A 15997-nucleotide genomic window follows, 5' to 3' on the forward strand; every position below is an offset into this window, starting at 1 on the left:
AGGATCTGGTTAGAAGCTTCATTCAAAGTTATTTCTGGAGCCTCTTAACTTTGTGTCACCATCTTGGCTCTGCCTCAGGAGGTCCCAATCAGAGCATTCTAATATTTTCTTGTATTCCTACTAATCCAGATCTTGTCCTGATTGCCTCTGAGGGATCATTTTTGGCCAAGATATTTTCATATTTTGAGGGAGATAAGTAGTTTAATGTCACAGACTGAAACAAAATTTGAATAATAATGCTTGCATTACCTAACTCAAGATTTTTATGAAGACCAAATAAAATAATGTATATAAAATACTTTACAAACTTTAAAGAACTATATAAATGATTGTTGTTGTTAAGCCTGATAAAGATCCATGGACCATTGTTTTAATGAACATATGACCATCTTCCTCTCCAAGATCACTGTTGTTGTTCATCCTTTGAACTCAGAAATAACTAATGACATCACAATTTTGGGGTCAAGATACAGTGTGTTTAACTTTGGCTGATCATTCCAATATGAGTTTGAAAGGGTCTAGCACTTTTGAACACAAATAGTTCATTAACATTCGGAATGGAGATGTCTCTAAATTTGCACATCTCACCTTTCCTTTGTGCTACTACAATTCTGCTTTGCTCTGAATATATATAGTAATTATACCTGACATCTACATTGAACTTTAAGGTTTGTAAATACTATAAATATATCATTATTATTATTAAATTATCAAATATTTATAACTTTTTGAGCTAGGTACTAAAGGTATTATTATCTTCTTTTTTCCACATTAAGAAACTGAGACTCAGAAGTGAGCCTCATCAGAGATGACTCATTCATGGTCACATAATTACTTGCTATCAGAAATGGGATTTAAACTCAAGCTCTTCTGATTCCAAGTCCATGCTCTTCCACTATACTAGATTACCTCTCCATTATACATTTTGAAGTCTGTAAAGGGCTGAGTAGTGCAGGACTGCTTGGTGGCACAGTGGGCAGAGTCTCATGCCTGGAATCAGGAAGGCTTAACTTCCTGAGTTCAGATTTGGCCTCAGACACTTACTAGCTATGTGCCATAGGCAAGCCACTGAACCCTACTGATATCAGTTTTCTTATCTGTAAAATGAACTGAAGAAGGAAATCAAAAACCATTCCAGTAGCTTTGCCAGGAAAATCCCAAATAGAGTCACAAAGAGTTGAACACAATTGAAAAACAACTGACAAAAATGCTTTATATACAGTTTTATATAAGCCTTATCACAGCCCTGTGAAGTAGGTAACTACAGTTATTATCCCCATTTTAAGCCCACAGTTTTGTAGTTTATGAAAAAAATGACAAAAGAATATGTATCAGGTCAGATTTGAACCCAATTCTTCATTATATTGAGTCCAGCATTCTAGCAGCTATGTCAAATTGTTCATGTACTAGTTACACTCCTCTTCTGAATGCTTTGTAGCCCAAATCACTAATGAATCCTATAGACTAATCCTATCCAGAGTTGTACCTTCATGACATCTTCACTCATTGTGCAGTTACTAGCTTAAACATGCCAAATGAGAAAAATATAAGATGATTAAATTAGAACAAACTTAAGAGATCATCTACTCTAAAGCATTCTCTCTAAACTATCTCTTAGAACTGACTTCATGCATGTTCTGCAAGGTTATTAAGAAACTTACTACTGGTAATACCTGTTTCCCAGTTGTCCACTCAGTTTAACTTAAGAGAGCAGAACTGGGGCTCTAACTCTTTACCTTCCATTAAGAACCAGAGTTTAGAAAGGGAGGAAAAGAAAAAGAAATTATTAGTGAGCTTTTAAGGGAGATTTAAGTATGAATTAAGAACTTAAAGATCCAGGAATAAAAGAATAATGTGCAGGAGCTTTCAGATTCTCATTTAGACTTCTTTACCTTCCTCCAGATAGTTTACAACACATTATTATTTGATTTTTTTAATCAGATTCTTGGGCTGGGTTGCAAGATATCTGGCATATAATTCTGTGTCAGAATGACATCCAAGATCCATTTCCCAACAGGTGATATCTACAGTATGACTGGACAAAAGATGGAAATCACAGAGGTAAGAGATGACATCATGATTCCTTGGGAAATTCACATGCAAATTTCAAGATCAATGTACTACAAAATTCTTTCCTAGCATGGCCTAGTTTTTGAAATGGATACATGTCCAACTTCATGACATAGGCACACATTTACCAAAAGCTGGTTTACCACAAGCTGGTTTACCACATTTACCACAGACCTACATACCTAACACTGGATCCAATAACAGTAGATTAGATCTCACTAACCTCTGCCCCCAAAGTCCTCATACACATCCCAATTTGGGGAAAGCTCGTCATTAGGAGAAAGACTGGCTACTTTAGTTTATTCCTTGTAGTTGGGTTTCATAGAAGAATGAGCATGTTTACCTGGCTGGATAGCAAACTTCAAGATCTTAGGTGATTAGGCAATAGCATTTGTTTTAGCTTTCTTCTCTCCCAATCACCCAATTGATTAAAATGTTAGCAAGAATGAAGTTTAGAAAAGCAAAAGAAGAAAACAGTATCAGACTTCATAAGGGAAAAAAGAAGAGATGGATATATTTGCCTTCAAGTCAACAAATATCTGTACCCAATGGGTAATCAAAAAAAAGAAAAAGTACCTTTCTCCAGAGATTATAATCCAGAAAGAGTAAAATCATTCACATCAAATAGTTAGATAACAATAAAAGATAATATATTTTTATTATTCATAAGTAGCATAGACAGTGTTAGTGGGTAAAAACAAAGAATACTCTGTGGATCAGAGTGGTCAAAAAGGACTTTATAGAAGGAGTTAAAATATTAGTTGTGTCCTAAAAGAAGAATAGGATTTGAACAGAGGGGGGAAGGAAAGCATTCCAGATGGGGAAAAAAAGCATGAGAAAAGACAAACATGGAAATGAATATGTAAAAAAGAGAACCCAGCCTATTTAATAGGAGGAAATGTTGAAATTATTGAGAAGAACAAATTAATAGATATTTATGGAACACCTGCTATATATCCAAGAACCGAGTCCCCTTTCCTCAAGCTTTAATAGGAAAGAATGAACTTACACAAATAGGACAGTTACTCAATACTATAAAAACAAAGTGAAATGAAATTTCAGAGAATGAGATATCTTTTTGTGGGGAAAATTCAGAAAATATGCCATGAGAACCATTTAAACCAGTTTTGAAGCATGAATAAACTTATAATGATTAGAAAGAAAAAAACATATTAGAGGTATCAAACTTGTTGACCACAGGTTGGCCCCAGATTTCCTGAGTGTGTAGGATGAATCAGATTAAAATGTAATTGGAAAATATTTAACAAAGTAAATAAAAATGCAATACAGCAGAGAAAATGTTAATTTGTGTTTATGTTGACCATGGGGATTTCTTTTCTATTTAAGTTTGATTCTACTGTTCTAAATAACGAGGGGGGAATTATGAACAAAAACAGAGACAAAAGTGTCAGGTTTACCCAGGGAAGATTTAATAAATACAAGTTAGCTAAAATACATAAGACTGGGAAGGCATATTGGACAACATTTTTGAAAAATCTGGTTTTCCAGATTTGAGGAATTTACCCTTTATTTATTTGGCAATGGAAGCCATTGAAGATTTCTGAGCAGGAGAATAATAATGCTCAAAGCATAATTTAAGAATTACTCTCACAGCAATAAAGAGGGTGGATTAATAGAGGTGTGAGGAGTGGGGATGGAAGGGATACTAGAAGCAAGAAGATCATTTAGGAGGTCATTAAAATAGTACTAATATAAGATCATAAGAACCTGCTTGAATTCAATCAATAATAATGGAAAAGAAAAGAAGGGACAGGTACCTAGGACCTTGTAAAAGTTGAAAAAGATGGCTGATAAGACTTGAGGAGTGAAAGACAAAAGTTAATCATAATTCTAGACGTTTAAGCCTGATGGTGTCATTGTAAGAAATAAGGAAGTGGGGCAGCTAGGTGGCGTAGTGGACAAAGCACCGGCCTTGGAGTCAGGAGTACCTGGGTTCAAATCCGGTCTCAGACACTTAATAATTACCTAGCTGTGTGGGCTTGGGCAAGCCACTTAACCCCATTTGCCTCGCAAAAACCTATAAAAAAAATAAGGAAGTGAAGAGGAGCTGATTTCTAGGGAAAAGATGATTAATTATGATCAAGTCATGTTGAGTTTGAGGTGATATGACATCCAGCGGAGCTGCCTAGCAGGCAGGTACATCTGTAGAGCTGGAGTTCAAGAGAGGTCAAGACAAAGGATACAAATTTATTGAGGGAATAGTTGAAGTTTAGGGGATGAATGAATTCTGAGGAAGAATATATAAAGATGGAAAAAAAGAAAAGGCTAAAGACAGGATTGAAGTGAAAATATATTTCATGGGTGAGAGGAGTAAGAGGGATCAGAGAAAATAATCAGAAAAGGAGGAGGAAAACAAACCCTACTGGAGCAGCTTAATGAAGGAGAGAATTTATAAGGAAGGGAGTGTTCAACAATGACAAATACTACAAAAAGTACAAACAATGAAGACTAAAAAAGTCTTGGAATTTGTTATTAGGATGATAGTCAGTAGTTAAGAGTGGTTTTTACAGGGGTCAGAAAGAGCTGAGGAGTAAATGAATCAAAAAGAAATAGATGTAATTATTTAAAGAAAACTGACAGGCTCTCTCGTCACATTCAATTTGGATCAATGTATACTATGGAAACAGTGTAAAGACTGGCAAATTGCCTTCTGTGGGGGGTGGGAGGAAGGAAGTAAGATTAGGGAGAAAATTCTAAAACTCAAAATAAATAAAATCTTTTTTAAAAAAACTGGTAGGAAGGAGACTGACAAGACAGCAACTTGAGGGATGGCAGTTAAAGTATTTTTTTGGTAGAAGGAAAATCTGAACACATTTGTCCAGGAGAGAAAGAGAGCTTTAAAATGCAAGAAAAACAGATGGTTACCAGAATGAGTTCTGGTGAAAGCAGAAGATGTATTGAAAGAGTAAATGACCTAGGAGATCCCTGCAGCAGCAGGATGGTAGAGCTGGGTCCAGGAAATGAGCTTTAAGAATTAGAAGATAGAGGGCCTGTAAGTAGGAAATGTCTCCACAGACCTAGAATTAGAGTGTTAAGATCATCCAAAAAAACCCATGCATTTTCCTAAAATGCATGATAGCTATGCTGAAATAATTGTTCTTGCCCTTGTGCTCTAGGAAACTGAAAAAGTTGACTTCTCCTACAACAAACTGGCTGACCCCAAATTTTCATTTTACGACAAGACTTTGGTAGAAGCAGTAAAAAAAGGAAATACTATGGTCCACCTTTTTTTTCTCTCCCTTTCACTCTGTCACACAGTGATGTCAGAAGAGAAGGTGGAAGGTAAGAAAAGGGCTGGGACTTAAGGTCATATGATGTCCAGTTACAAAGTCCATGAGGCCAGGCTTTGAGCCCCTCTAGATCAAAGCCTCGAATTAATGATCCCTTCAGTTACAGATCCTATCTATTGTGGGGACACTAAGAGATGGTTCAGGATGGATTGTACCTCACAATTTAAGTGTCCATAAACATATTAATTTCTTAGCTCATTATGTCTCTTATATTTTAACAAACTTTAATCTTTATCTGAAACTATGTGCAAGATGTTACTATAAAGCAGTGAGAATGAATCTTCCATAACACACCAGAACTTATATCTCTAAGTGACTGTTGTCATTTCTAGGTAAGATTACCTACTTAAATGATTTTTGTAAGCCTTAAAATGACAGGAATTTTTTTTTCACTTGGTTAGCTCTGACTTTATTTGTGTGAAAGTATTTTGTAACTATGTTCTTTTTTATTGACATTTTATTTTTTCAAATAAATGTTAGAAAGTTTTTCAAGATTTATCCATATGCCTATGTATATTTTTAAGTTAAAAAATTTCCTCCCTCTCTCCCTTTGTGTTAAACAAGTTTACAGTATGTCATTTTCAGAATGCAGAATAAGGATTAAGGGAAAGAAATACATAAGAGATACTTTTTACAATAGTGAATGTAGTGTTCATCAGATTCTAAAAGATTTCGTTTTGTTTTGTTTTTCTTCCTCTGGATGGAGATAGCATTGTCCATAGCCTGTCTAATAGGGTTGTCCTAGTTCTCTGAACTGCTGAGAGCGGCTGCATCCATCAGGATTGATTATCTCACAATGTTATTGTTAATGTGTACATTGTTCTCTTGCTTGTGTACATTGCTCCCTTTGCTCAACCTCAGATCCTGTAATTCAATTCATGCTTCTCTAGAGTCTGACCATTTATTATTTGTTACAGAACAATAGTATTCCATAACATTCATATACCATAACTTGTTTAACCATTCCACAATTGATGGACATTCCCTCAATTTCCAATTCTTTGCCACTACAAAAAAAAAAAGCTGCTCTGAATATGTTGGAACTTGTGGGACTTTTCCCATTTTTTATGATTTCTTCTGGATATAGGCCTAGTATTGGAATGACTCAGTGAAAGGGTATAAACAGTTTTATTGCTCTTTGGGTTTAGTTTCATATTGCTCTCCAGAATGGTTGGATTAGTTCACAACTCCACCAGCAATGTATTAATGTCCCAATCTTCCCACAACCTGTCCAACACTGTTCATTTTCCCTTTTTGTCATCTTAGTCAATCTGATAGGTGTGAGGTGATACCTCAGAGTAATTTTAACTTTCATTTCTCTAACCAATAATGATTTGGAGCATTTTTTGTATGATTATTTCTAGCTTTAATTTCTTCATTTGAAAACTGTCTCTTCATATCCTTTGATCATTTATCAATTGAGGAATGACTTAAATGTGAATTTTTATTAACAATAATTATACTTACTTCAGTACTACATTTAAGGAATCTGGTTTCTTCAGTATAGATACTATGCTTCTTGACAGCAAACCTTTCCCTGCCTTAATCAACTGTTTCATGAGTTTTTGTGGCTGAAAAAAATAATCTGATGACAACGAACCTGTTGATAATGAGGTTCTCTCTTTAAATCTAAGCTGTCTTCAAATGATAAATGGATGGATGGATGGATGGATGGATGGATGGATGGATGGATGGATGGACAGACAGACAGATGAAAGAGAAAGAAAAAGAAAGAAAGAAAGAAAGAAAGAAAGGAAGGAAGGAAGGAAGGAAGGAAGGAAGGAAGGAAGGAAGGAAGGAAGGAAGGAAGGAGAGAGAAAGAAAGAGAAATAGAGAGAAGGAAGGAAGAAAGAAAGAAAAGAGAGAGAAAGAAAGAGAAATAGAGAGAAGGAAGGAAGGAAGGAAGGAAGGAAGGAAGGAAAGAAAGAAAGAAAGAAAGAAAGAAAGAAAGAAAGAAAGGAAGGAAGGAAGGAAGGAAGGAAAAGAATTGTTGAGATGATGATAGTAATAATAGATTACATTTCTATAGTACTTGGAGGTTTATAAAGGATTTCCTCACTATCAGTCTATGAAATAGATGGTACTAGTGTTATTACATTTATTCTACAGAAAGGAAAGTTGACCCTTTACGATTTCAAATGCTACTCTTCATATTGGAAATCTCTCCCATCAAATAGGTCCAAAAAGCTGGTATTTTGCCAGGATAGCTTTCAAAAGATTGACCTCAATAAGATGATGAAGTCCTAGAGTAGTTATTCTCGCAGAAATATTAATAATAATATTACCTCCTGTTTATATAACATCTAATTTTCAAAATACTTTCACATTCATTTCACTTGCTTTTAATATTAGTCCAATGAGATAGGAAGGATAGGCATTTTTATTTCCATTTTACTGATTAAGAAATTGAAAAACAGAAAAGTTAAGTAATTTGTTTCAAGTAATGTAGCTTATAAGTGTCAAACAATAGAATGTAGATCTTTTAACTCTTGACTTGATACTCTTTCAACTACACATCATTGCCTCTCTAATGTTGCCCCTGAAATGATTCCATTGCTCTAAATATTTTTGAAAGTCTGCTTTTGATTCCTTCAGAATCAGTTTATAAATTACATTTTAAAAAATTCATCTCATTGCTTTTTATTCATTATATGGGAATATTTCCAGCAGGATCACATAATAAAATTTTAGACCTGAAAGCAGCATCATTTTTCAGTCCATTCTCGATAAGTCATAAATTTCATCTGCAACACCCTTAATCTGTATTTGTAACATTGTAATATGCTTAACAAATAGTCCTCCCTATAACATCCACCCATTGGTCTCTGCTTTTCCTTTAAATCTGATCCATTTTCCACATGACAAATTTTCCTATATTTGGAGATTATCATGTGCCTTCTCCCCATCAAACCTTTTATCCAAACTAAACAATCATAGATTCTTCAACTTGTCCTACTGTGGCATAATTTCAAATTTTGATCACCTTCCTTAGCATGCATTTCAACTTGTCAACATCACTTTTAAAATATGGTACTCAAAACTTACTACATCATAACACATACAAAGCAAGGTGATGAGGTTGGTGAGGAAACTGATAAGAATATTATTTGAGGTTCAAGGATGCTTAGCTTGGATAAAAGACACTGTTTCAGAGGGGGGAACTCTCCAGTACAAAGTTCTACAAAATTAACTTGGAGATAATTTGTTCCTTTAGTTTTAGCAATATATTTTAAAATCATATTAGCTCTTTTGGATGCCTCATCATATTAAAGATGGCAAAATGAATTTGTAGTACATAGTCCCTAGGTAGTTTTCTTTTTTAAAAACTAATATTTCATTTTATCCCAATTGCATATAAAGACAATTTTTAACATTAATTTTTTGTGAAAACATTTTAAGTTCCAAAATTTTTGGTAAGCAATTTGATATAGGCTATACATGTGTAATCATGCAAGACATATTTCCATATTAATCATGTTGAAAAGAAGACAGACATAAAATAAAGTGAAAAATAGTTTATTTCAGTCTGTATTCAGACTTAGTTCCTTCTCTGGCGATTGTTAGAAGTTTTCATAATAAATCCTTTGGAATTGTCTTGGATCATTATATTGCTAAAAAATAAGCTAAGTTGCTGTCACTGTGTCCAATGTCTGCCTGGCTCTGCTAATTTCATTTTGTATCAGTTCATATAAATCTTTCCAGATTTTTCTGAAATCATCCTGCTCATTATTTTTTATAGCACAATAGTACTTCACTATAATCATATGCTTCATCTTATGCAACCATCCCCTAATTGATGGGCATCACCTCAATTTCCAATTATTTGCCATCACAACACGAGCTGATATAAATATTTTTGTACAAATAAGACTTTTTCGGGCGGCTAGGTGGTGTAGTGGATAAAGCCGGCCTTGGAGTCAGGAGTACCTGGGTTCAAATCCGGTCTCAGACACTTAATAATTACCTAGCTGTGTGGCCTTGGGCAAGCCACTTAACCCCATTTGCCTTACAAAAACCTAAAAATAACACACCAAAAAATAGGACTTTTCCCCTTTTCCTTGAACTTTTTGGGATATACACCTGATATTGCTGACTCAAGGAGTATGCACAGTTTTATAGCCCTTTGGGTATAGTTTCAAATGGCTCTCTAAAATAATTGGATTAGTTCACAGTTCCAGCAGCAATATATTAGTGTCCCAATTTTCCCACATCCCTCCAACATTTATCATTTTCCTTTTATTTCATATTAGGCAATCTGATATTTAAATTTGCATTTCTCTAAACAAAAATGATTTAAAGCATTTTTCCCCATAACTTTAGATAGCTTTGATTTTTTCATCTGAAAACTGCAGGTTCATATCTTTTGAATACTTATTAATTGAGTAATGACTTGTAGTCTTATAAATTTGACTCAGTTCTCTACATATTAGAAAAATACTTTATCAGAAACACTTGCTATAAAAGTTCTTCCCAGATTTCTGATTTCCTTCTAATCTTGGTTGCATTAGTTTTGTTTGTGTATAAAAATTTTAATTTAATATAATCAAAGTTATTCATTTGCATTTCATAATGTTATCAATCTCTTGTTTGGTCATTGTTGTGTCACATATGTTCCAGGCTAAGAGCTATGAAGGGTTAATACAGAAATAGTTATGTGCTTTAACCAGCAAGATGTACTTCAGAGCTTAGATAAGGGAGTAGCTGCATGTCTGAGCTAACTAGGTGTATTCCCAGGCTCAGATAGATAGCACATTCTGAGATAATTACCTTCTGCACTTTGTTTATCAAATCACTGTTTGGTTCTCAAAACAATCTTCTCTCTGTTTAGCAGAACACTGTTTGGTTCTCAAAACAATTACCTAAGACATACACAAGGTATGCATGTGAAAAAAATGCTTGCTAAAAAGCTTATGTAATTGGTTACGTAAATGTAGAGTATAAAAGTATGTATCCTGTGATCAATAAACGAACCAGCTTATGCATCATATTGATGTCGGCCTGAGTTTCCTCCTCCGGACTCAACAGGTCATAAATTCTTTTCTTCATAGCTCTGACAGGTAAATTATTTCTTATTCTCCAACTTCGCTTGGGGTCTAAATCATGTACCCATTTTAAAGGTGCAAAATTTTAGCTTGTACCCAGTTTCAGCCATACTGTTTTCCAGTTTTCCCAGCACTTTTTGTCAATTAGTGATTTCTTTTCCCAAAAGTTTTGGTCTTTGGTTTATCAACACTGGATTACTATGGTCATTCACTATGTGTCTTGTGTACCAAATCTAGTGCACATTTAATCTACCACTCATTCTTAACCATTAAAAATGACCAAGATAATTTTGTAGAGCTCTGTACTGGAGAGTCCCCCTCTGAAATAGTGTTTTTATCCAAGCTATGCATCCTTGAACCTCATTTTTTTTTTTGCTTTATGAAGAGTTTATTTTTACATAAATAAAATTGCTACTTCTACCATATTATTTTAAAAACATTTCCTCTATCAATGAAATAATTATTTTTTAAAAATTACTGCTTTTTAAAATTGTTTGAGATCTATATGGGTTGATACTTTCCTCCACATTTGTTTTTGTTATACCTGACCTTTATGTTCTTCAAGATGAATTTTATTATGATTTTTTCTAGTTCTATAAAATAATGTTTTAGTAGTTTGAAAGGTATGGCACTGAATAAGTAAATTAATTTGGGTAGAATTATCATTTTATCATATTGGGCTACCCATGAGCAATTAATATTTTTCCATTTATTTAGATCCAATTTTGTATGAAAAGTGTTTTGTAATAATGTTCATATATTTCCTGGATTTGTTTTGACAGGTAGACTCTCTAGTATATTAAATTGTCAACAGTTATTTTAAATTGACTTTCACTTTCTATCTTTTGCTGCTAGACTTTGTTATCAATTTATAGAAATGCTAATGATTTATATGGGTTTATTTTATATCCTGCCCCTTTGCTAAATTTAATTATTTCAACTAATGTTTTAGCTGATTCTTTAGGATTCTTTAAGCATACCATCATACCATCTACAAAGAGTGATGGTTTTGTTCCCTCATTATATAGTCTAATTTCCTTTTCTTCTCTTATTCTTATAACTAACATTTCTAGAACAATACTGCATAATAGTAGTGATAATGGACATCCTTGCTTTACCCTTGATCTTATTGGGAAGATTTCCAGTTTATCCCCATTATAGATAATGTTTACTGTTGGTTTTAGATAGATATTGCTTATCATTTTAAGGAAAGCACCATTTATTCCTATGTTCTCTCATGTTTTAATAGGTATGGGTGATGTATTTTGTCAAATTTTCTTAACATCTATTGAGACAATCATATGATATAGTCAATTATGCTGATAGTTTTACTAATTTTGAACCATATCTTCATTCCTGGTATAAATCCTACCTGATCCTTATATATAACCCTTGCTGATATTTTATTTAAAATTATTGTGTCAGTATTCATTGGGGAAATCGCTTTGTTCTTTTGTCTTCACTATTCCTGGTTTAAGTATCAGCATTATGTCATAATAAGAATGGGTAGGACTTCAACTATTTTTCCAAATAGATTATATAATATTGAAATTAATTTTTTTTAATGTTTGGTAGAATCCACCTGTAAATGCCTCTGTTATTGGGGATTGTTTCTTAGGAAGTTCATTGATGATTTGTTCAATTTCTTTTTTCTAAGATGGTATTATTTAAGTTTTATATATCATTTTCTCTTTATCTGAGCAATTTATGTTTTTGTAAATATTCGTCAATTTCACTTAGATTGTCAGATTTGTTGGCATGAAATTGAGCAAAATAGCTCCTAATTATTTCTTCATTTTCCTTTTCATCTGGAAATAACCAGGTACTGGTTATTTGCTTTTCTTCTTTTTTTAAAATGAATTTAATCAATGGTTTTTTTCTCCCATAAAAATAGTTCCTACTTTTATTTATTAATTCAATGGTTTTCTTACTTTATATTTTATTATTCTCTTTTGATTTTCAGGATTTTTGATATGGTGTTTAATTTTTCTTTTTGTGTTTTTTTAAGTTGCATGCCCAGTTCATTGATCTGCCTTATCTCAATTTTATTGATATAAGAATTTAAAGATATAAGTCTTCCCATTAGTACTACTTTGACTTCATTCTATAAATTTTGGTATGTTGCCTCATTACTGTCATTCTCTTTAAATTAAAATTATTTTTTCTATGATTTTTTCTTTGACTCACTCATTCTTTGGTATTAGATTATTTAGTTTCTGATTAACTTTTAATCTATCTTTCCATAATCCTTTATTGAGGATCATTTTAATTGCATCACAATTTGAAAAGAAGGAATTTAATATTTGTCTTTCTGCATTTGTTTGTGAAGTTTTCTGCCCTAATAAATAGTCAGTTTTTCCATAGGTACCATGTCCCACAGAGAAAATGGTATATTTCTTTTTATCCCCACTCACTTTTCTCCAGAGGTCTAGCTTATCTAACTTTTCTAAAATTCTAATCAGCTCCTTAACTTCTTAATTGTTCATTTTGTGGTAGGATTACCTAATTCTGAGAGAAGAAAGTTGAGGTCCATCACTCATATGTTTTATTATTTTCTCCTGATTAATAACTATGTATTTCCCTCCATTCTATTTTTCCCTATTTATTCTTCTCTATCTCCTTTCACCTTGTTCCTTCTCACCAGTATTTTGCTTCTGAGCACCACTTCCCTCAATTTGCCCTCTTTTATCAACCTTCCCTCTTTTCTCAACCTCCTCCTTTCCTACTTCTATACAGGGTAAGTTAGATTTCTAAACACAACTGAGTGTGTATGTTATCCCCTCTTTGAGCCAAATCCAGTAAGAGTAAGGTTTGAGTGATGTCCATCCCCCTCATCTTTCCTTCTACTATATTTGGTCTCTTGTGCACCTCCATGTGAGATAATTTACCTCATTTTACTTCTCCTTCCCCTCTTCTCCCAGTATAATTCTCTTTTTCACTCTTTTTTTCTTGGATATCATACCATCAAAGTCAAACTTATACCTATACCATTTGTCTGTATTCCTTCTACCTACCCTAGTACTGATATAGTTATAAGGGGTGTAAACAGTTTAACTTTATTGAATCCCTTATATTTTCTATTTCCTGTTTTCTTTTTTATGTTTGCCTTGAGTCTTGTATTTGAAAGTTGGATTTTCTCTTCAGCTCTGGTTTTTCTTTCAGGAATGCTTGAAAGTCCTCTTTTTTAATTGATTATCCATTTTTCTCCTGAAGGATTATCTTCAGTTTCTTGGTTTTAGTCCTTTGCCTTCTGGAAGATCATATTCCCAGCTCCCCAGAGCTTTAATGTTGACACTGCTAAATCCTGTGTGATACGGGCTATAGCTGCACAATTTTTGAATTGCTTCTTTCTGGCTCCCATGAACTGGGAGTTCTAGAATTTGTCTATAATGTTCCTGGGAGTTTTCATTTTGAGTTCTCTTTAAGGAAGTGATTGGTGAATTCTTTCAATTTCTATTTTGCCTTCTAGTTCTAGGATATATGGACAGTTTTCCTTGATAATTCCTTGAAAGATGATGTCCCATCTCTCTCTCTCTCTCTCTCTCTCTCTCTCTCTCTCTCTCTCTCTCTTTGTTTTTTTGATCATGGCTTTAAGGTAGTCAAATAATTCTTAAATTATCTCTCCTGGATCTATTTTCCAAGTCAGTTGCTTTTCCAATGAGCTATTATGTATTTTCTTCCTATTTTTTTTCATTCTTTTGATTTTGTTTCTTTGATTTTTTTTGTCTTGCCCAATTCTAATTTTTAAGAAAATATTTTCATTTAGTTTTTGTATCCTCTTTTCCATTTGGCCAATTCTACTTTGTAAGGAGTTATTTTCTTCAATGGATTTTTGTATCTCTTGTTTCATTTGGCTAATTCTACATTTTAAGGAGTTATTGATTTCAGTGAATTTTTATAATCTTTCCCCATTTTTTCTTTTATCAAGCAATTGATTATTTTTTCATGACTCTCTTGCATAAATCTCATTTCTTCCCAATTTTTCTTCTACCTCTCCTATTTATCTTTAAAATCTTTTTGAACTCTGGATATTTTTGAGTGGCCTGAGACCAATTGACATTTTCTTTGCAACTTCCTTTGTATATGGGCATTGTGATATTGTTGTCCTCTTCTGGGTTTGTTTTGATCTTTCCTCTCACCACAAGGACTTCTATAGTCAAATTTGTTTTTCAGGTTTTTGCTCATTTTTCTCACCTATTTAGTGACTTTTAAAGTTGGAATCTGCTCCAGGGATAGAAAAGGTACTTTGCCAAGCTCCTTGTCCTGGGGCCAGGGGATTAGCCACTGGTCTGTGCTGTCAGAACCTCTGGGCCTGCCATACGAGGACCTGAGGCCTCACCACTGGCTCATTGTACCATTGGCCTACTGCATCAACCCTTATTTTTTTCCTGTGACTAGGGGGCTCCACCTGTACTTGTCTGGTATTATCTGAATAAGACAGATCTTTCCTTCAGTCTTTCTAAGTTGTCTTAGGCTGGAAAATTGTTTTGCCCCATTTTTTATGTTCTGCCACTCCAGAATTTGTTTTGAGGCATTATTTATTTTTTTAATTTATTTTTTCATGTTTTTACAAGGCAAATGGGGTTAAGTGGCTTGCCCAAGGCCACACAGCTAGGTAATTATTAAGTGTCTGAGGCTGGATTTGAACTCAGGTACTCCTGACTCCAGGACCGGTGCTCTATCTACTGCACCACCTAGCCACCCCTTGAGGCATTATTTAAAGTGATTCAGAGGGGAATTTAGGCAGCTCAGAAAAGTTCTCACTTTTTCTCTGCCATCTTTAGCTCTGCCCTCACCTAAGGATTTTTCACTGGAAATATTTTCTAGCCACATTTTTCCTGTTCTTTAAAAAAATCAACATTTATATGCAAATATAGGATTTGATGCTTAACCTTCTTAAATTCATTCCTGTTAGTTTCAACCTACCATCTTAGCCTGTTTAGATACTTTTGGATGTTGCTTCTATCATCAGGTTTTTTAACTATCATTTCCAATTCCATGTTATCAGCTAATTTAATAAACATGCTATTTAGATTTTCACTGAGAAGAAACAATATTAATAGATTCTAGAATAGGCCAGCAACCCAGATTTGTCTGGAGTGTCATTCCCTCTGTTTTTTACTTCTACAAACCCATGTATAGTCTCTGGTTATCCGAATGTGGACATATTTGTCTTCCTTTTAGATCAAGAGACAAAAATCAGATTTTTAGAAAGGAGTTTTAGAGACTAAGGGAAATGCAAAATAAATCTAGTATTTATATCACTCTTAAAGTTTTACAAAATGGTTTACAAATATTATCTTTTATCTTATGACAACATTGGGAGATAGCTGCTATTATTCTTCCATTTTACAGGTGAAGAAACTGAGATAAAGACATTAAGTGACTTGCCCAGAATCACACAGCTAATCTGAGGCTAAATTTGAGCTCAGATCTTCCTGACTCTAGATCCAGAGATCTGTCTGCTGCATCATCTAAAATTGCTGAGATCATAGAGCACAAGAATCCCATATAACTAACTATAAATTGGCTAGGACAGTTTGAAGATGCAATCATCTACTATATCCCTGCCAA

General features: G+C 33.8%; 1 protein-coding gene across 1 annotated transcript in view; it reads left to right on the forward strand.

Annotated features, from left to right (window-relative positions):
- Positions 1–15997, forward strand: part of LOC141495157 (phospholipid-transporting ATPase FetA-like) — a 234624-nt gene that overhangs the window by 189518 nt on the left and 29109 nt on the right. Inside the window, exons 14-15 of the mRNA XM_074196153.1 lie at positions 2018–2061; positions 5208–5373. Of these exons, the coding sequence (XP_074052254.1) occupies positions 2018–2061; positions 5208–5373 (210 nt within the window). The remainder of the gene's footprint in view (positions 1–2017; positions 2062–5207; positions 5374–15997) is intronic.

This window comes from Macrotis lagotis, chromosome 8, assembly GCF_037893015.1.
Source record: "Macrotis lagotis isolate mMagLag1 chromosome 8, bilby.v1.9.chrom.fasta, whole genome shotgun sequence".
Taxonomy (NCBI): Eukaryota; Metazoa; Chordata; class Mammalia; order Peramelemorphia; family Peramelidae; genus Macrotis; species Macrotis lagotis.